Source organism: Oncorhynchus masou, unplaced genomic scaffold, assembly GCF_036934945.1.
Source record: "Oncorhynchus masou masou isolate Uvic2021 unplaced genomic scaffold, UVic_Omas_1.1 unplaced_scaffold_1390, whole genome shotgun sequence".
NCBI lineage: Eukaryota > Metazoa > Chordata > Actinopteri > Salmoniformes > Salmonidae > Oncorhynchus > Oncorhynchus masou.
Genome location: NW_027003823.1, coordinates 1 through 23,156, shown reverse-complemented (window position 1 = coordinate 23,156; position 23,156 = coordinate 1). Strand labels below are relative to the sequence as shown.

At 41.4% G+C, this 23,156-nt stretch overlaps 1 protein-coding gene across 1 annotated transcript; it reads left to right on the top strand.

The window, feature by feature from the left end:
- Positions 1-6,329: 6,329 nt before the first annotated feature.
- Positions 6,330-17,419, top strand: LOC135530594 (transmembrane channel-like protein 3; the record flags this gene model as incomplete). The annotated part of the gene is made up of 3 exons (XM_064958895.1): positions 6,330-6,462; positions 12,040-12,186; positions 17,344-17,419. Coding segments are annotated over exons 1-3 (342 nt in total), but the record flags the coding sequence as incomplete, so codon positions are not given.
- Positions 17,420-23,156: the final 5,737 nt, after the last annotated feature.

The following is a 23,156-nucleotide window of genomic DNA, read 5'->3' as shown; positions in this document are numbered from 1 at the left end:
CTTACCGAGGTCTAGCCTACAGTGTTGCCTGAAGTTGAATGTTATGCCTATCTATGTGTTTAGCCTACAGTTTTGTAAAACACCAAAACAAGACGTTGGGTCTGGACCGGACCAAAACAAGACGTTGGGTCTGGACCGGTCCAAGCCTACAGTGTCTGGACCGGAAAAACAAGACGTTATCTGGACCGGACCAAAACAAGTGTTCTGGACCGCCAAAACAAGTTTTGTAAAACCGGACCAAAACAAGACGTTGGGTCTGGACCGGACCAAAACGAGACGTCTGAAAGACGTTGGCTCATGCTTACTGAGGTGTAGCCTACCATGTCGGACACAATGGAATTTTATGAATGCCCATCCATGTTGTGGCCCCACCATTTGTAAAACTGGCCGTTGCATTGGCTTTATTAGTTTCCTGAGTGTATCAAGATTGGTCCACATGTCAGCATGTCATTCAAAACAAGAAGTGCAGTTGCAAAATCATTTGTTCTATCAAGACGATTCATGCAGAGGAGAGAGAATGTACAGGCCCTGTAGATGTTTCTGCTGGCGTAAGAGATTCAAATCTTCATTACCTTTCAGCCTCCTCTCCGTTGCATAGATGTTCCAGCGAAACACGCGCTCAGGCATCACTTTCCCGCCCTGTGAATCATGCGCGGCAGATTTAGCACTATTGGCGGGAAGTTCCAGCGAGAAGAAGTCATGACTAAGGTATTTCCGATGTCATTAAAATAGAGAGGAAAGAACTGCCTGACTAGGAAAACACTGTAGACAGGGACTAGTTTAAAACCTGAATTATGTTATTATCATATCTCAAGTGTATCCTTGCCTTTTTCATGTAGCCTTATCAGTCTGAGCCCCCTGTAGCCTAGCCACCTCTAATCAGTCTGAGCCCCCTGTAGCCTAGCCACCTCTAATCAGTCTGAGCCCCCTGTAGCCTAGCCACCTCTAATCAGTCTGAGCCCCCTAAAGCCTAGCCACCTCTCATCAGTCTGAGCCTCATGTAGCCTAGCCACCTCTCATCATTCTGAGCCTCCTGTAGCCTAGCCACCTCTCATCAGTCTGAGCCCCCTGTAGCCTAGCCACCTCTAATCAGTCTGAGCCCCCTAATCAGTGAGCCTAGCCACCTCTAATCAGTCTGAGCCTCCTGTAGCCTAGCCACCTCTAGCAGTCTAGCCACCTAAAGCCTAGCCACCTCTCATCAGTCTGAGCCTCCTGTAGCCTAGCCACCTCTAATCAGTCTGAGCCTCCTGTAGCCTAGCCACCTCTCATCAGTCTGAGCCTCCTGTAGCCTAGCCACCTCTCATCAGTCTGAGCCTCCTGTAGCCTAGCCACCTCTAATCAGTCTGAGCCCCTGTAGCCTAGCCACCTCTAATCAGTCTGAGCCTCCTGTAGCCTAGCCACCTCTAATCAGTCTGAGCCTCCTGTAGCCTAGCCACCTCTAATCAGTCTGAGCCCCTGTAGCCTAGCCACCTCTCATCAGTCTGAGCCTCCTGTAGCCTAGCCACCTCTCATCAGTCTGAGCCACCTAAAGCCTAGACATCTCTAATCAGTCTGAGCCCCCTGTAGCCTAGCCACCTCTCATCAGTCTGAGCCCCCTGTAGCCTAGCCACCTCTAATCAGTATGAGCCTCCTGTAGCCTAGCCACCTCTCATCAGTCTGAGCCTCCTGTAGCCTAGACCTCTAATCCTGAGCCACCTAAAGCCCTCCACCTCTCATCAGTCTGAGCCTCCTGTAGCCTAGCCACCTCTAATCAGTCTGAGCCTCCTGTAGCCTAGACATCTCTAATCAGTCTGAGCCTCCTGTAGCCTAGCCACCTCTAATCAGTCTGAGCCTCCTGTAGCCTAGCCACCTCTAATCAGTCTGAGCCTCCTGTAGCCTAGCCACCTCTCATCAGTCTGAGCCTCCTGTAGCCTAGCCACCTCTCATCAGTCTGAGCCTCCTGTAGCCTAGCCACCTCTCATCAGTCTGAGCCTCCTGTAGCCTAGCCACCTCTCATCAGTCTGAGCCCCCTATTGCCAAGCCTATTAGACCTAATGTAATATTGAACATTGGGCATAAAAATGAATAAAAATGTGTTAAAGATAAACGAAGAGCATTAGCCCGAGATGATCAACTGACTACTTTAGACAACCAATCTGCAACCTCTTCTCAACATAACCCAACACAACAGCCTAGGCCCAGACATACTCCTCTCTAGGAGTGTGTTCTCTACATACCTCACAACGCAACCCCTTCCACGTCACTCTGTCACCAGGATCCTTTAGTTGCGAATCAGCTTCATTACAAAGTAGATAAAACCTGGTATTGGATTTACAGAAGGGGACACTATCATTCAGCAGAGGGGCTGCCGCTGCTGCTTCCTTTATCATTACAACTTCATGATTCAATTTCTCCTCGCTTGATTGTCTCACAGAGTTATAGCGCTGGACCAAGTCCCGACTCGGCAAAGCGATCTCTCGGCGGAGATTACATTTTGCTTTGTGCCGCAGCTCTCTAGATGAACTGGCGGTAATGGAGGCTAAAGACTAACATGTCTGACCTTGGTCAGAGTTAGAGGTTATCCCTGTAATTATACTCTCAATGGAAAAAGCCTTATAGGCTGTAGATCATTTGGAGCTTTGGGTTTCATGGCTTGCATCCCAAATGGCACCCTTTTCCCTTTATAGTGCAGTAATTTTGACAAGGGCACATAGGGCTCTGATTAAAAGTAGTATACTATAAAGGGAATAGGCTGAATGTTAGGCCTATTTTATTTCAAGGGGCTGTGGTGCGCTAAAGGGAGATTTACTTTTTGTTCACTTTGAGATCAGAGAACTTCAAAACCAGTTGTTATGCTCTAGGTAGGCTATAAGCTAACTACGAGATCTGAAGCCTGCTGGTTTTCTGTTCTACCTCATAATTATTGCACCGACCTGGTGTCCCAGGTCTAAAATACGCAGTGGAACTGGCTTCAAGGTCCAGAGTTGAGTTTGAGGGCTCTACACCCTATACCTTCTACACTAACCCTATACCCTATAATACAGGACACACTTTAGGAGCCCAATCCATCCAGTTATGCTCTAAGGTAGGCTATACCCTATACCATGCCTCTAGTGTACAGTATAACACTTATACTAACCTAGAACCCTATACCCTAACCCTAAATGATGTGTCAAAGCCATATAAAAATAAACGTTATCAGTCACACACATCTAAATTCAGGCTAAAGTGTGTGTGTAATGAATCAAGGCTTTTTTCCCCACAGATCAATCTTGTTACATCTATCCATTTGGTTTTATCATTGTGATCCAGGGACATTACATCAGGCTGAGGAAAATAATTGGCTGCATAAATGTATTTTCTCGTGAATTGGATATCATGAAAGCAGCACTGTGGCATCTTTGGTGACAGAAAAGATAGAACATTTTAAATCTGTGAAATAGAATATGAGGTTCAATACCGAGCCTTTTGTAATGTGATTGTGATTGTGAATGTGTTGATGTTCCAACACTACTGCTTATGTATTACACCAAAATAGGCCTTTTATAAAGGACATCACTGGCACCACAGATGAACAACGCTTTCTAGAATCTGTTCCTACGCTCATCCCATTAAACAGAGCTCTAGTTTTGATATTTTATGGGCGAGGATTGTCTATATCTGAAATCTGTAATGACTGTTGAGGGGCCGTTTCTCGGACACAAACCTAGTCCTGAATCAGAAAGCACCTTCAATGGAGGCTCTACTTTTTAGTCCTAATTTGGGTCTGGGAAACTGCCCCATGGTCTTTTAGATTACTGCCCTTTTGATCTTGGTCATTTGGCGTGAAATAAATCACAGTGCTGTTTTGTAGAGGACTAGAGGTTTATGGTATTTAACACGATTTCATCCACGGCTCATAATCAAATATCATCCCAAAGCCTTCCTGAAACTCAAAGTAGACTCCAGAGGTAAACGTCTTTAAAAACGTTGTGTGGTGATGTCCTATAATGGAAGGTCCATAGAAGCCCCTACAGCCGGAACCTCTGTCTCCAGAGGCTGGCACAGTGAGATAATGTTGATAAAGCCTTTATATACGCTTCCACAAACTTCTAATTAACCTTTCATCAAATTTATGTCTCGTGAACTATCCAAACTTGTGTTCAAAGTACTGAAGCATAGCCGACAGCTCTATTCTACTAGTCACAATAGCCATTGATGCCTGAATTACTTGGGTGTGTGTGAGCTCGGGTGTGGGAGTGTGTGTGTTCATTGTAAGAGTGTGTAGGGGGAGAGACAGTACAGTGGAGGAACCCAGTGAAGCAGTACTGTGTAATTACTGTAGATAATGATGGTGCTATTCTTTGATAGCTAGTCTGTCTGGATACGAGATGTAAGCATGCACATCTCTCCTATTCAGCCCAGCCACCTTAAAGGGATAGTAAATCTACAAAGCAAGATGACCTAGTGTGGCCTGTCTGTTTTCTGGAGAGATTGCAGTCCATACACAGCATAACCCCAATTCATACCACCCTATTTGGCATGGGATACCACAATGACGTCATTTTCTGGTTTTAAGATGCTTTTCTGGTCAGATAACCAGGTAAAGATGTTGTTTTTCCGTCACCAAAAATAAGTACAAAAATAAAAATAAAAAATCATTTTAAAACCGGTGTAAAACCCATGGCGCTGCAAAGGGCGTTAGCCAGTCGTTGCAACCATTTTTGCTTGCAGGCCTGGGTAGTCAGTGCCAGTACATAATAAAATATCACTTTTGTTATTACATATTAAAGCATAGATTTAAAGAAGTCGGCCCAGGGTTTTTCACAAACTCTGTCTTAATTCAGCCTTTAATACCTCACTAAAATAACTGGAAATAACTTTAAACTAAAACAACATTTTGTTCATAACATCCCTACTTCCAGGATGATGTCCCAAATGGCACCCTATATTCTAGTACACTACTTTTGACCAGAGCCTCTAGGACCTTGTCAAAAGTAGTGCACTATGTAGGGAATATAGTGCCATTTGGGACATCATCCCTGAACTTTTCCTCAAATGTCTTATTAAGCATGCAAGACCTCGATCTGACAATTCAGTCTCCAGGTTTTCAGTAATTAAAACTTTTCCATCGACTCCCACATAGACGTTCCTGTCTGATGTGCTCCATGGAGTCCACTCACAGAGAACTCAATTAAAAAATGGCATAAAAAAACATGTCCCCTCTCGATTGGGCTACGATAACCTTCTGCCTTCTATTCTAAAACGACAGACTAACGACAACACGAGCCAACTGAACATATGGCCCATTATCATATCATTGTTAACTAGCCGTGGTGTCACTTCTCAGAGAAGAGACATTCCCTTGTATTTGTGTTAAGAGGTGTGATTTGATCTGATTTGACTACACCCCAAGGCTTATGAAAGCACCTCTGTATGTGAACCGGATTAAAGTTCTCTGTGTGTTCCTGGCAAAAGGTTCCAAAGGGGTTTATTTAATGCTCAGGGTTTCATTTTAGACCTGCTTAGGAAGAAACTGAATGAAATCGAAAGAATTACAATGTACACTATATTATTTAAATCATATACTATGATCGGTATCCACTATCTACCAGGGTTAGATCAATTCACTTTTCAATTCAGTCAGTTCATGAAGTGAATTGATAAAGGTTTTAGATTGTATTCATTTCACTGGGGTCAAATGGATGAGCAAATTGCTATTGTAAAAAAAACACCAAGTAAACTCCCCTCATAGTGGCCTATACTGCATTATGGGTTTGAATGAATGGAGTCACAGGCTTTACTGTTAGAAGATATTATCATTGATTCATTATTTGAGTTTGATTGGAGAAAAACACACAAACCAACCATAGTTGTGTTAGCCACAAATATACAACTCATGACAGCCAGGGAGGTGTGTGTGTGTGGTGTGTGTGTTGCATGCACTAGCCCTTTAAGAGTTCAGTATTTCTCTGATTGGATCCGAGAAAGAGTCAGGCAGGGCTTGTGCGGCCAAGGGTCTGTCTGATGCTCCAATGAGGTACCACGACTGCAGGTTGCCCCAGCCACTCCCGTCTCTCAGCTCCAACACGCACACACATACACACGGCCCCTAGACTTCATTCAGCTTTGCCTCAATCAGTCTGCAGAGAGTCTCAGGAGAGCACAGGGGGATGTGTCAAGTCAGTGCTTTCTGAAAGTTTGAACTGAACTGGACACACACGCGGTCAAGCAAATACCACGGAGAACACACACACGCAGGGACACTGGTCATGCACATACACAGTCTGACCCTAACACACACACAGATGGATGGACAGAGCTGAAAGTTTACATACACACACCCACACTCAGAAACACACACGAGTGCTGAATTCCGGTCAGGATGAGTGGCGTGTCTGAGACTGCTGTGGTCAGTAGACCCTCGACTACCATGAAGCCACACAAGAGGGTCAGGAAGAACTCCAGGCGGATTTACTCATCTTATCAAGACAACCAGCCAGGGTGAGTTCTACAATCTTACAATAAAGGTGTTATCTTCAACCTAAAAGGGTTTTTCGGCTGTCCCGTAGGAGAACCCTTTTTGGTTCCAAGTAGAACCCTTTTGGGTTCCATGTAGAGCCCTCTGTGGTAAGATGTAAATTGCTTTCCATGTGCCAAATGAATATGCATTGTGTGGACAGAGGACATGATTATTTCTCAGTTTTTGACCTCAACTCCATAGCATCCTTTTTTATGACTTGCAAAAGTGTAAGTTACATGTATACATGGAAACTGTTGTCGTATAAATGTATCCTCATCCAGGTTGTCAAACAGGTTAGTGATTGATTGACTGAATGTATTTGATAATTAAGGTAGAAGGCTGCTCCAGCAGGAGACAACATTACATATATAATACAAGATGGATGATAAAATCCAATACAGCCCAAGGGCTTGTTGCCATTCTGGTCCTCGTATTATTTCTGATGTATTCATGTATTTGTCGGGGACCATGTACAACATGCCATTGCACCAGATTGAGCTAGATTGCTCAGTTTCATCTGTAGTCCCTGGGCAGAAAACAATCAACATCAATGCAATGCTACAATATAACACACTATTCAAATATATATATACGGTACCAGGCAAAAGTTTGGATACACCTAGACATTCCTGGGTTTTTCTTTATTTTTTTACTATTTTCTACATTGTATAATAATAGTGAAGATATCAAAACTATGAATCAACACATATGGAATCATGTACTGTAGTAACCAGAAAAGTGTTAAACAAATCAAAATATATTTTGTATTTGAGATTCTTCAAAGTAGCCACCCTTTGTCTTGATAACAGCTGTACACACTCTGGCATTCTCTCAACCAGCTTCATGAGGTAGTCACCTGGAATGCATTACAATTAACAGCTGTATCTTGTTAATTTGTGGAATTTCTTTCCTTCTTAATGCGTTTGAGACAATCAGTTGTGTTGTGACAAGGTGGGGCATTATACAGAAAATAGCCCCATTTAGTAAAAGACCAAGTCCATATTATGGCAATAACAGCTCAAATAAGCAAAGACAAACGACAGTCCATCATTACTTCAAGACATGAAGGTCAGTCAATCTGGGAAATTTCTGTAATTTTTTGTTTCCTCAAGTGCAGTCACAAAAATATCAAGCTCTATGATGAAACTGGCTCTCATGAGGACTGCCACAGGAAGGAAGACACAGAGTTACCTCTGCTGCAGAGGATAAGTTCATTAGAGTTACCAGCCTCAGATTGCAGCCCAAAAAATGCTTCACGGAGTTCAAGTAACAGACACATCTCAACATGAACTGTTCAGAGGAGACTGTGTTAATCAGGCCTTTATGGTTGAATTGCTGCAAAGAAACCACTACTAAAGGACACCAAATATAAGAAGAGACTTGCTTTGGCCAAGAAACACACGCAATGGACATTAGACCGGTGGAAATCTGTCCAAATTGGAAATTTTGGGTTCAAATCGCCATCTTTGTGAGACTCAGAGTAGGTGAACGGATTATCTCTGCATGTGTATTGGATGGAGGAGGAGGTGTGATGGTGTGGGGGTGCTTTGCTGGTGACACTGTCAGTGATTTATTTAGAATTCAAGTCACACTTAACCAGCATGTTTACCACAGCATTATGCAGCAATACGTCATCCCATCTATGATATTCAGATTTTCCCTATGTCCATCATGAGGTTTGCTACAACCTAGCCTATGAATGAAAGTTTACAACGTAGGTGCACACAGGTTGAGAGACACATTTGAGATGACAGACGGTGACATTGAATACCGCCTTGCACACTCTTGTCTGCATCTAGCTGATATAGGGTGCAATCATTAGTGCAACAGTTATGTCATGACTTTGGCCTGGGAGGGGAGGTGTATGACCCCCATAAATACCTTTCCCCTTTTTCCTCTCTCTGCTCTACCGATGTGACTATTGAAAATCCCTTTGTTAACATTGAGAGAGAGTCTGGTGACTTCACAAGATGGGAAACGGAACCATGTTCCGTAATCCAACCAGTTGAAAATATGCGTTGGGATTTAATGAATATGATGTCAGTTCAGTTGGCGTCTGAGACATGATTACTGATGATAGGGCAACATAAACTGTATCTTGGAAAATCTACACATTCTAGATATCAGATTCACATGGACTTGTTGTGCAATTTAAATGTTTAAATATGAAACTATTTGTGAAAAGATAAAATGTCATTTTTAGCTTCTTAATGAGAGAACAGTTTGTCAGAAGAACACCACTCTGCTTACTCAGAGGCCAAGTGAACAGATATGGGTTGTAAACTATGAAACACGGCTCTCTCCCCCAATCCTATATAACCCCCTGGACGAAAATGTAACTTTCTGTTCCAAGGACGTGCGGACTGGCAGTCCCCCGTTGAAAGGACAAAGACCACCTACAGAACTAAGCCAACATCAGCAAGAACCTAACGCAATTGGCATCGAATTTCAATGTGAAGGTGACGACCTACACCCTGGAAGGATGAATTTCGACTATACCAGCCAGAATATAGCATGAGCTTAAAAGTATGGCAACTTGGTCTGAACTTTGAACTCTTATTCACTCCAAAAGTGATACCTCCTAGGCTTTGAGTTAGCAGCAGTCGCTGTAAACGTGGGCTAGGAAAGAACGGACGACGTATCTAATCTAACACACACAACAATACCACAAAGTAACCGTTCTACCACCAGACATGCTTCAAATGACAACCTGGCCTACCATCTATGACCAACCTACCGGAGCGCAGCTCAGAGTAAATATTAATAGCATTTTCCTTTTTCAAATGGGCGGTAATTTAGAATGCATAAGATACTGTATTTACGAAAGCATAGCGTCTCCTTTTGTAACTCAGTCTTCCCGCTCTTTCATTCAAACCCAACCCCCTCTCTTTGTGTAACCAGCTGTCTTATCTGTTCGGTCCACCAGGGACGTTTTCTTTATGACATAATTTGTAATCAATGTATGATTCATTCTGTGTAGATGTAATTCTGTGTGATTATTTAGGCATTTAGTAAATAAATAATTAAACCAAATTTTGTATTGCTGATTCAACGTTTTAGCCAGGGTTCATGAAGATAACCAAGAATATATAACTTTTAGATGAGACTGAATAAAGTGACGATTAAATATTGACTGCTATTGATGTAAAAGATTACTAGGTCTTTAAGAGTTTATTCAGAAGATAACAGCTCTATAAACATTATTTTGTGGTGACCCGACTTTCTAGTTAATTACATTTACCTGATTAGCTTAATCAGGTAATATTAATTACAGAGAAATGATTTTATAGAATAGCATGTCATATCACTTAATCCGGCATAGCCAAAGACACGACAGTTGCAAACAATAGTTTCTATTGGACAAATTCAGGTATGTTTATCCCCGTTTTGTTGTTTGCTTCCATTTAAGAAACGTTTTTCAACTGAATCGGCAGACTGAAAACTTTCCAAGCCAAACCTCTACAAACAGCCTACATCGTTATCACCATATTAGCTAATGTAATGTCATAGTCAGCTTAGCTAATAGAACTACTCCGTTAGTAAACCCACTACAATCATGCAGTAACGTTACAGTGTAGAGTCAGTAAGCAGTTACACCAGCGGGCCGGGTGGCAATAAATTAATAAAACCAACATCTTATCTTGACTTGGAAGAGTTCCCGTGTTGTGTTGGAAAGTCATTGCCAGCTAGCTAACATAGCATCCCTCTGTTTGAGCAGGGTGTTTCAGTAGGCTAAACTAGCTAGCTGCATTTGCTAACTAAGTAAGTGAAACTGAAACTGAAAAAAATTACTCTCTATTTCTCTCTTGCTTCTCCTTCATTTTGGAAGAAATTAATTTGTTCAAAACGTTCAACTATAGTCTTTCTCTCTCTTTGAGACAACTACTCACTACATGTTATACATTACACTCCTAGCTAACTGTATCTTATGCTTTCAGTGCTAGATTAATTCTCTGATCTTATGATTGGGTGGACAACATGTCAGTTCATGCTGCAATAGGCTGATAGGCTGGAGGACGTCATCCGGAAGTTGTCATAATTTCTGTGTAAGTCTATGGAAGGCGGTGAGAAGCATGAGCCTCCTTGGTTTTGTATTGATGTGAATATACACAGAGGAGGACGGAAGCTAGCTGTCCTCTGGCTACACCATGGTGCTACCCTACAGAGTGCTGTTGAGGCTAATGTATACCTTAGCAAAATAGTTATTTGGTGACCTGATTATATTTTGTATAGTTTTATCTAAAAATATACATTTTTTAATTTTTTACAAGTTACATTTTTATGAAATTCCCTCAGGCTGATGGTCTCACTGTTCCTGGTGGAAAAATACATGCAGACAGTTTTTGTTTTGTTCAATGTTAGACATGAATAGTCCAATCAGTCAGCTATTTTGTTCGTTGCTGTTGCTTTGGCTGTTGCTTTGTCTTGACATGTACATACAGTAGAACACTGTATCGTCTGCATACATCTGCATTGATGTATATACTAAATTAAAGTGGGCACAAAATGGATCCTTGAGGGACCCCGACAGAGCGGATGTTGAAAGTTTGATTTTTGGTGAATTGTTTTCTTTTGGTCAGACAGGCTTCCATCCATCTGTTTGTGTGTGCCGGTAGTTTGTGGGTTGACAGTTTGGATAGCAGCACATTGTGGTTCACTGTGTCGAATCCTTTCTTTAAATCCAGGAAAACAGCTATGACAACTCAACCTTTGGCAAATTTGGACATTATTTCCTTGACAAAGAAGCAGTTTGCCATTTCGGTTGAATGATGTGTCCTGAAACCAAACTGCATTGGATGGAGAGGAGAGTGACCTGAGTTTAGGTGGGCTATTAGTTGGTTGGCCACCACCTCTTCTACCACCTTGGATATGATTGGGAGAATGCAGATGGGCCTATATTTGGCCACATCAGTTGGATCTCCAGCCTTGAAGATTGGTGTTATGACAGCAGATTTCCAGTCGTCAGGGAACACTGTTTCTATAATTGACAGATTGACCAGACGAGTGACTGGAGAGCACAGGGTACTGGAGATTTCTTCAGGAGGATGGAGTCATTTCCAAACACATCCTGTGACTGAGGTTTTAAGATTTTCATCATCTCCTGCTCAAGCTGAATATTTATATTGTAGGAGTCAAATTATCTACCCAACCATTCCTCCTATACATTTTCATGCCATTCAGTATCCTCACTTTGATAATTAAGTTAATGTGTATGACTTAAACAAATAGTGATTCAATCTTGTTTTAGGTTCACTGCATTTTCAAATGAAAAATAAACCGTGTGGATTACGTTGATATTTTAATGTAGGGACTGTGTACATTCACTTTGTGTGTGTGTATTTGGTGCATGCCTACTTCTGGTGCAGGTGGGCATGTGTGTGTGTGTGTGTGTCATGCTATGAACTCTTACCATTTGCCTTGCTTGTGAGGAAATGGACTTTACAGAGAAAAAGCAACTATCAACATCCTGCTTCTTTGAGTCTGTCTTCAGTCACACAGCAGAGCACAGCTGTCCCTCAAGATAACATGTTGACCCCTCTCCTTCTCTCCCATTGCAGCCAATCAGATGAGGAGGGCAAGGAGGATGAGCATGCGGACAGCAACGACCCAGAGCAGATGTTCCAGAACATCCAGTTTCAGAAGGAGATCATCGCCAACATACGCACCCGAGCCTGGCCTATGAGGCGCAAGCTCAAAGCCCTCAAGTAAGGCACATAGATGCACACATACTGAATAGAGTAGACACACATGTACACACCATCACCAACATACACACCCGAGCTCAGCCCATGAGACACAAACTCAAATCTCTGAAGTAAATCATGCACACACACAAATACACACACTGTAAAGCCCACACACTGCTGTATTGCTTAATGAAAGTGTTCCTAAAAAATAGTGTGGTGAATGTCAATGGACTGTGCTATGTCCACCACCGTTGTCAAGCCTGTCTTATGTTATTGTCCTCCACAGGAATACTCAAGCTTGTATTATGGTATTGTCCTCCACCAGAGTACTCAAGCCTGTGTTATGGTATTGTCCAGCACCACAGTACTCAATCCTGTGTTATGGTATTGTCCTTCACCACAGTACTCAAGCCTGTGTTATGGTATTGTCCAGCACCACAGTACTCAATCCTGTGTTATGGTATTGTCCTTCACCACAGTACTCAAACCTGTGTTATGGTATTGTCCTTCACCACAGTACTCAATCCTGTGTTATGATATTGTCCTTCACCACAGTACTCAATCCTGTGTTATGGTATTGTCCTTCACCACAGTACTCAATCCTGTGTTATGGTATTGTCCTTCACCACAGTACTCAATCCTGTGTTATGGTATTGTCCAGCACCACAGTACTCAATCCTGTGTTATGGTATTGTCCTTCACCACAGTACTCAATCCTGTGTTATGATATTGTCCTTCACCACAGTACTCAATCCTGTGTTATGGTATTGTCCTGTGTACTCAAATGGTATTGTCCTTCACCACAGTACTCAATCCTGTGTTATGGTATTGTCCTTCACCACAGTACTCAAACCTGTGTTATGGTATTGTCCTTCACCACAGTACTCAATCCTGTGTTATGGTATTGTCCTTCACCACAGTACTCAAACCTGTGTTATGGTATTGTCCTTCACCACAGTACTCAAGCCTGTGTTATGATATTGTCCTTCACCACAGTACTCAATCCTGTGTTATGGTATTGTCCTTCACCACAGTACTCAAACCTGTGTTATGGTATTGTCCTTCACCACAGTACTCAATCCTGTGTTATGGTATTGTCCAGCACCACAGTACTCAATCCTGTGTTATGATATTGTCCTTCACCACAGTACTCAATCCTGTGTTATGATATTGTCCTTCACCACAGTACTCAATCCTGTGTTATGGTATTGTCCTTCACCACAGTACTCAATCCTGTGTTATGGTATTGTCCTTCACCACAGTACTCAATCCTGTGTTATGGTATTGTCCTTCACCACAGTACTCAATCCTGTGTTATGGTATTGTCCAGCACCACAGTACTCAATCCTGTGTTATGGTATTGTCCTTCACCACAGTACTCAATCCTGTGTTATGATATTGTCCTTCACCACAGTACTCAATCCTGTGTTATGGTATTGTCCTCCACCACAGTACTCAATCCTGTGTTATGGTATTGTCCTTCACCACAGTACTCAATCCTGTGTTATGGTATTGTCCTTCACCACAGTACTCAATCCTGTGTTATGGTATTGTCCAGCACCACAGTACTCAATCCTGTGTTATGGTATTGTCCTTCACCACAGTACTCAATCCTGTGTTATGGTATTGTCCAGCACCACAGTACTCGAGCCTAGAAAGTATGAGGTGACAAAAAACATTCCAGCTATTCAAGGAATAGAATTATTATTATTATAATTATTATAAAAGTTTTAATTCCAATTCAAGGTAACAGGTTCAATAGTTATAATACTAATTCATGGTAACTGGTCCAATAGTTACAATACTAATTCATGGTAACAGGTCCAATAGTTATAATACTATTTCATGGTAACAGGTCCAATAGTTATAATACTAATTCAAGGTAACAGGTCCAATAGTTATAATACTATTTCATGGTAACAGGTCCAATAGTTATAATACTAATTCAAGGTAACAGGTCCAATAGTTATAATACTAATTAATTGTAACAGGTGTTGGAGCTCAAAATAACCAAGGCAGAGATTTAGGTACAGCATCTTAGAACTCTCCAAAATGGCACCCTATTCCATATTTCGTGCACCATTTTTTACCAGGGCATATAGGGTTCTGGTCAAAAGTATTGCACTATGTAGGGCAGAGGGGGCCATTGGGGATGCAGCCTTAGGTTTAATTCCTTAAGATGGACAGGACGGGTATACAAATGGATTTATCACAATATGCATTTGACCACAGTATAAGAACCCCTATGCATAGTCAAGTGCACGTTTTGTTCCCTCTTCGCTGTTGTTTTCCCCCCTGCAGGCTGGTTATCCAAACCCATTAACATGTCAGATAGGGGAAACATGTAAACACTAGCTCTTCATTAACACCTGAGAGCTCATAAATGGTGAAAAAGCTCTAACTCTCTGTCGCTAATGGGCGGAGGAGCCATCGGAATGTAAAGCATGAGGCGAAGTAAATAACGATTAACATCTGACTCTCCCGGGCTCCTCACTCCCTCGCCACGTTAATGGCTCCTCCCACAGAAAATAAACCAAATTAGCAGAGTAATTATTTCATCAGCTGTTGGTTCACCTGGTTCCTATTTTTACTGGGGTCAGAACCTCCAGTCCCACACACATTGACTATACAAACACCATGCATCTAGAGGGACACACCTGATACCTTTGTGTTTGTCTCCTGTTCTGGGGGTTTAGGATGCTATTAAATTCAAATCGGAATCCAGATGTCTCCTGGCAACACAGATTAGACATTTGGACCTTGTCCAGATACCTGTACTTCTGTCCTAAATACTAAGCGTTTTAGGTTTGCAAATATTTAAGTCTTATAGTATGTCAAAATTATCAAGTTTAGTATGCTTTAAATGCCTGGATGTCATACTCATTTAGACTTTTTATATAGTATTCTTTTGCTACTCACTATTGAGGAAGAGAATTGAATTTGTAGACTCACGTGTGTTTGACCTCAGCTGATAATTGGATAAGGGGATGGGTTGTGTCCCTCTTGACACAAACTGGTTGAATCAACGTTGTTTCAACATAATTTGTCAATATACACTACCGGTCAAAGGTTTTACAATACCTACTCATTCAAGGGTTTGTCTTTATTTTTGCTATTCTCTACATTGTACAATAATACAATAATACTTTGCCTGGTACTTTATTGTGATGTGGATCTACATGGAAAATACATTGGATTTGAAAAACGTTATCTTCGTAAACTGTTTTGAGGGTGAAATAAGATTATGTCATCATGGTAACCAATTTTCAACATAGATAACCTTCTATAACATATGTTGAAATTTTACCTTTAAAAGAATGTCAGATTTTCAATGTTATATCCACTTTCAGAAAACCAACAATAGTCTGGGCAGCACCTCCTACTGGAGAGTTGATCTATCTACAGCTACCCTTTGGTCTCTTTCCCAGGGTTTTAACCAAGCCCAGCCCTGGTTAGCTATGATGTTTATCTCTGACTATAACCAATGTGCTATTGTGACAATGATTGTTGAGATCTCCACTTAGATTCACCGTTGCTATGGAAGTCATTCCAAAGGGGAAGGTTTAACAGAGCAAAATGACCATACTGTATCACTCACGGATCATCAATGAGGCTATTTAAGCCTTATAGCATTTTCAAAGTCATCAACGACAATTGCTTATATTCAACCCAGAATTCAACAAAAAATGGACAATAGAACAATAGGCCTGGGGTTTCTGGATGATGTTTTGAAATACAGTAAATAGCTTATTAAATTGTCTACAAGTTAGATCCACGTCTCCAACTCAACCAAAAATAAAAGTTAAAGAACGGGATTAAGCCAGTGGCTAAAATGGAACTATCCAAGCAGCAGATACATATTTTTAAAATGTTAATATTTTGTTGCGTTGTCAGGCAAACACAATTCAATATGAATTTTTTAATACAGTAAATAGCCTAAAGTCACTCTTTTTTTATAACCACACATAGATGTGATTTGACTATAGCCGTTTACAGTATTTTTCTCAAAGAGCATCACTTCAGGAGAACGAGAGAGTGAGCGAGCGAGAGAGAGAGACCTCCTAAGATGTGCTGAGTAGGTTCTAGCCATAGCAGGTTTTATATGGGTGGTTTGTTATTACTGCTCTAGGCTTTATGACCGTCACACGGATGAGATGCAAGCCTGCGTTTTACGTCCTCAGTAATCTCTGGGTGAATACTGCTGATTACACCCCCTGCAAAAACACCTCATATTTTACACTGCAAATCACTGGTTCATACCCCCGTTTTCACCTGTTATGCTTGTTGTGAAATTCCTGTCCCCGTTTATCTCGAAGTTCATTTGATTTGTTTTGAAATGGCACACTCAACTTTTTTTTTGTATTAAATATTTATATTTCCAGTGCATTTTATTTATCTAGGTATTTAAACAGCTATACATTTTAATAGGGACACCTGTACCAATGCAGCAATCAGACAGTCATTACAAACATAAATTATATCAACCATAGAGTTTATCCTAGTAGTAGTACCATAACATACAGGATATCAACCATAGAGTTTATCTTAGTGGTACCATAACATACATACATAACATACATATCAACAATACATTTTATCCTAGTAGTAGTACCATAAGCAAGTTGAAAAAGAAAAGAGTGTGCAGGCCCAATGGTCTGGTGATATAGGCACAAGTACGAAACCATGGAAACCAGAATTCCGTTACCGTCCACCCTTCCCGCTTTGGCTCTTTTTATTTAGTCTCCTCCTCTCTTTCTAAAATATATTTTTAATCTGCCCTAAACCATTTTTATTTAAGATGTATAATTTCAGAGGAGCACATGAGTCTGTGAAAAGCCTGTTGAGAGTAGGCATCGTTGATTAGAGCAAGTGCCACAGACATCTGAACTACCCCAGTGATGGGTTGAGAACCACAGCAGGAATACTCTACTCCCACGCACAGTAAAGCTGAACTAGGACCATGCAAGGGTTTAACCTGCTGCAAGTTATTTTTGTCGGAAATTACATCAATCTCTGGAATCATAATTTACATGTCTTTAAAATGTTTTACTATATCTGATTTACCTAGATCAGTGTATTGAATCATATTCGCTCTTCCAGTGTGATGTGTTTGTGTTTCTACTGACTGTAGATCAGAGTTTAAAAGCCATTGTTATCTCCCTGTGTTTGTTCCAGGCAGGCCAGAGAGATTGTCCTGAAGTACGAGGGGAGGCTAACAAGGACCAGAGGGTACCAGGCTGCTGGGGCTGATGTGGGTTCACACACACACACCTGTCCTGATAAACAACACATACTGCAAGAAGGTTCACAAACACACTCATTATACAACACAATGACTGTGTAACGGTTTTCATGCGGTGAAAGAGAGTCGGACCAAAATGCAGCGTGTAGATTGCGATCCATGTTTAATGAACAAAACGTAACACAAATCTAAATACAAACACTACAAAACAAAGAACGTAACGAAAACCGAAACAGCCTATACTAGTGTAAACTAACACAGATACAGGAACAAGGACACTAAGGACAATCACCCACGAAACACACAAAGAATATGGCTGCCTAAATATGGTTCCCAATCAGAGACAACGATACACACCTGCCTCTGATTGAGAACCATTTCAGACAGCCAAAGCCTTAACTAGAACACCCCACTAAGCTACAAACCCAATACCAACACACCACATACAAAAACCCCATGCCACACCCTGGCCTGACCAAATAAATGAAGATAAACACAAAATACCTCGACCAGGGCGTGACAGACTGTACCACTTAAAATGCATCTTCATAGTCATAGTTTCACTTGCTGTAGCACATTTTATTGCATGTGGATGATCTACTTTGTCCAAAATATGGGGGTTCTAGTAAACAAAGGCAACAGGTAAAGTATTACGTTTTGACATCTCATAGCATACTGTTGTTTTCAAATAATGAAACAAACTCTGCTGTGCCAGGCATATCAATGTGTCAGGCTACTTTTCACATATGATTTCATTGAAAATTAGCTAAGAGAATTAGCTTACTATTTCTCTACTGCAGTGCAACAATCTGATGCCTTCAGCCTGATAGAACTGTGTCCATTCCCTCTGTTCTGTAGGCTGAGTTATACACTTAACATTGCTTTTCTGTTCTCACTGTGTTTACGAGACCGTGAGGTTAGAGCTCGACACTGCTCCCTCTGCCTGTAGGCTTCTCTCTGTACACACACACACGCACACACACACACAGAGACAGACAGACACAGACACACACACACACACACACACACACACACACACACACACACACACACACACACACACACACACACACACACACACACACACACACACACACACACACACACACACACACAGGCACACACATAGGCACACACACAGCCTCAGCAAACCGCAGCCAAGCAAATTTATAGCCTGTTGTTATGGTTTGGTTTAATTAAAATGTTCAGGCATTGGGCAAGGCTACCGAAGCACCATTAAAATTAATTGACTTTTAGAAAGTAGATTGATGAGGAATAATTAATTATATATATATATTGGCTTCTGCTTAATTACAATTTAGAAATCACATCCATTTGTTCAACGAATGGACTTATGTGTATATGAATAATCATATCTTGACTTTTGAATTAAGTACCTCTCCCTATCACGAAATCATTAAATTAATTAAATACAATATTTATCTATGGTACATTGGGATATGTTCATTTGATGTTAAGTGATGGGACTTGACTGGTGTTGCTTTGTATGTGTTGGCTACTGAAACAACAGATATTCTCTGAGAAAATTAAGCAAAGATTTTAACCTCTTCCTCCTTAAACACAAACACACACACATGCACACACACCGTGAAAATAATTGACTGTTTAAGTCCAATGATTTGGGCATCTGAAATAAGACATGATAATAACAGTCAATCAATCATTCAAAAAAGCCATGCAGACAAATATATACAGGATATATATAAATATATACACACACACTAATAGAAAATGCTCATATATTTTCAGCTGCTGAAGAAGGTCTCCAGGTTGCTGTACAACATCGTGGTTCTGTTTATTCCCTGGGAGATGAGGATCAAGAAAATAGAAAGTAACAACTTTTAATAACATGTTTTATTACTTACTTGAACATGTAAGATATTGACTATATTACAGTAAAATATTAGTTAATTTCCTTTTACTGTAATGTGTATTGTCGCCACACTCACACTTCCACACTCATCACAGACGCTGCTGCTACTGTCTACTATCTATACTGTCACTTTATCCCCACCTATACCTACATACTGTATCTTCCTCAATTACCTCGTACTCCTGCACATAGACTCTGTACTGGTAACCCGTGTGTATAGCCAAGTTATTACCTCCTACCCCTGTACATAGACTCTGTACTGGTAACCCGTGTGTATAGCCAAGTTATTACCTCGTACCCCTGTACATAGACTCTGTACTGGTAACCCGTGTGTATAGCCAAGTTATTACCTCGTACCCCTGCACATAGACTCTGTACTGGTAACCAGTGTGTATAGACAAGTTATTACCTCGTACCCCTGCACATAGACTCTGTACTGGTAACCCGTGTGTATAGCCAAGTTATTACCTCGTACCCCTGCACATAGACTCTGTACTGGTAACCCGTGTGTATAGCCAAGTTATTACCTCCTACCCCTGCACATAGACTCTGTACTGGTAACCAGTGTGTATAGCCAAGTTATTACCTCGTACCCCTGCACATAGACTCTGTACTGGTAACCAGTGTGTATAGCCAAGTTATTACCTCGTTGCCCCTGCACATAGACTCTGTACTGGTAACCTGTGTGTATAGCCAAGTTATTACCTCGTACCCCTGCACATAGACTCTGTACTGGTAACCCGTGTGTATAGCCAAGTTGTTACCTCGTACCCCTGCACATAGACTCTGTACTGGTAACCAGTGTGTATAGCCAAGTTATTACCTCGTACCCCTGCACATAGACTCTGTACTGGTAACCAGTGTGTATAGCCAAGTTATTACCTCGTACCCCTGCACATAGACTCTGTACTGGTAACCTGTGTGTATAGCCAAGTTATTACCTCGTACCCCTGCACATAGACTCTGTACTGGTAACCAGTGTGTATAGCCAAGTTATTACCTCGTACCCCTGCACATAGACTCTGTACTGGTAACCCATGTGTATAGCCAAGTTATTACCTCGTACCCCTGCACATAGACTCTGTACTGGTAACCATATAGTGTGTATAGCCAAGTTATTACCTCGTACCCCTGCACATAGACTCTGTACTGGTAACCTGTGTGTATAGCCAAGTTGTTACCTCGTACCCCTGCACATAGACTCTGTACTGGTAACCCGTGTGTATAGCCAAGTTGTTACCTCGTATTACCCCTGCACATAGACTCTGTACTGGTAACCCAGTGTGTATAGCACATAGACTTATTACCTCGTTACCCTGCACATAGACTCTGTACTGGTAACCAGTGTGTATAGCCAAGTTATTACCTCCTACCCCTGCACATAGACTCTGTACTGGTAACCTGTGTGTATAGCCAAGTTATTACCTCGTACCCCTGCACATAGACTCTGTACTGGTAACCAGTGTGTATAGCCAAGACTCTATTACCTGTGTATAGCGTACCCCTGCACATAGACTCTGTACTGGTAACCAGTGTGTATAGCCAAGTTATTACCTCGTACCCCTGCACATAGACTCTGTACTGGTAACCAGTGTGTATAGCCAAGTTATTACCTCGTACCCCTGCACATAGACTCTGTACTGGTAACCAGTGTGTATAGCCAAGTTATTACCTCGTACCCCTGCACATAGACTCTGTACTGGTAACCTGTGTGTATAGCCAAGTTATTACCTCGTACCCCTGCACATAGACTCTGTACTGGTAACCCGTGTGTATAGCCAAGTTATTACCTCGTACCCTGCACATAGACTCTGTACTGGTAACCAGTGTGTATTGTTATTTTATTTATATTTTAAGTTAGCGTTTCAGTCTACACCTGTTGTTTACCAAGCATGTGACAATTAAAATGTAAAATAAATAAATGTAATGTCTGAAATTTTAAATAATTTCAGTTTGGTTTGAGATGATTTGTGATTATCTGTCTCCTTTCCCATAGTACAGATCTAGGATCAGCTTCACCTACCCCAAACCTTAACTTAAACATTAGTGGTGAAAATGCAAAACTGACCCAAACGGTCTTGGGTTAACTTCACCATACACCCCTGTCTCTGTTTCCCTCTTAGGTCACTTTGGGTCAGGGGTGGCCTCCTACTTCATCTTCCTCAGATGGCTGTTTGGTATCAACATAGTCCTTACTGTCATGACTGGAGCATTCATAGTCATACCTGAGGTGTGTGTGTGTGTGTGTGTGTGTGTGTGTGTGTGTGTGTGTGTGTGTGTGTGTGTGTGTGTGTGTGTGTGTGTGTGTGTGTGTGTGTGTGTGTGTGTGTGTGTGTGTGTGTGTGTGTGTGTGTGTGTGTGTGTGTGTGTGTGTGTGTGTGCTAGAGTGGCCGATTAATTAGGTTCGATTTCAAGTTTCATAACAATCGGTAATCTGCATTTTTGACACCGATCATGGCCGACTACTGCGTGGCAGGTTGACTACCTGTTATGCAAGTGCAGCAAGGAGCCAAGGTAAGGTGCTAGCTAGCATTAAACTTATCTTATAAAAAACAATCAATCTTAACATAATCACTAGTTAACTACACATGGTTGATGATATTACTAGCTTGTCCTGCGTTGCATCTAATCAATGCGGTGCCTGTTAATTTTTCATTGAATCACAGCCAAACGGGTGATTTAACAAGTGCATTCATGAAAAAGCACTGTCGTTGCATCAATGTGTACCTAACCATAAACATCAATGCCTTTCTTAAAATCAATACACAAGTATATATTTTTAAACCTGCATATTTAGTTAATATTGCCCACTAACATTAATTTCTTTTTAACTAGGGAAATTGTCACTTCTCTTGCGTTCTGTGCAACAGAGTCAGGGTATGTGCAGCAGTTTGGTTTGCCTGGCTCGTTGCACGAATGTACCTAACCATAAACATCAATGCCTTTCTTGAGATCAATACACAGAAGTATATATTTTTTAAACCTGCATATTTAGTTAAAAGAAATTCATGTTAGCAGGCAATATTAAACTAGGGAAATTGTGTCACTTCTCTTGTGTTCCTTGCACGCAGAGTCAGGGTATTTGCAACAGTTTGGGCCGCCTGGCTCCTTGCGAACTAATTTGCCCGAATTTTACGTAAATGACATAACATTGAAGGTTGTGCAATGTAACAGGAATATTTAGACTTATGGATGCCACCCGTTAGATAAAATAAGGAACTGTTCCGTATTTCACTGAAAGAATAAACCTTTATTTTATAAATGATAGTTTCCGTTTGACCATGTGTGACCTAAGGCTCGTATTTCTGTGTGTTATTATGTTATATAATTAAGTCTATGATTTGATATTGATAGGGCAGTCTGGCTGAGCGGTGGTAGGCAGCAGCAGGCTCGTAAGCATTCATTCAAACAGCACTTTCTGCGTTTTTGCCAGCAGATCTTCGCTGTGCTTCAAGCATTGCGCTGTTTATGACTTCAAGCCTATCAACTCCCGATATTAGGCTGGTGTAACCGATGTGAAATGGCTAGCTAGTTAGCGGGTGTACGCTAATAGCGTTTCAAACATCACTCGGTCTGAGACTTGGGAGTAGTTGTTCCTCTTTCCCTGCAAGGTCCGCGGCTATTGTGGAGCGTGGGTAATGCTGCTTCGAGGGTGGCTGTTGTCAATGTGTTCCTGGTTCGAGCCCAGGTAGGAGCCGGCGAGAGGGACAGAAGCTATGGCAATATTAAAGTGCCTATAAGAACATCCAATAGTCAAAGGTATATGAAATACAAATCGTATAGAGAGAAATTGTTCTATAATTCCTATAATAACCTCAACCTAAAACTTCTTACCTTGGAATATTGAAGACT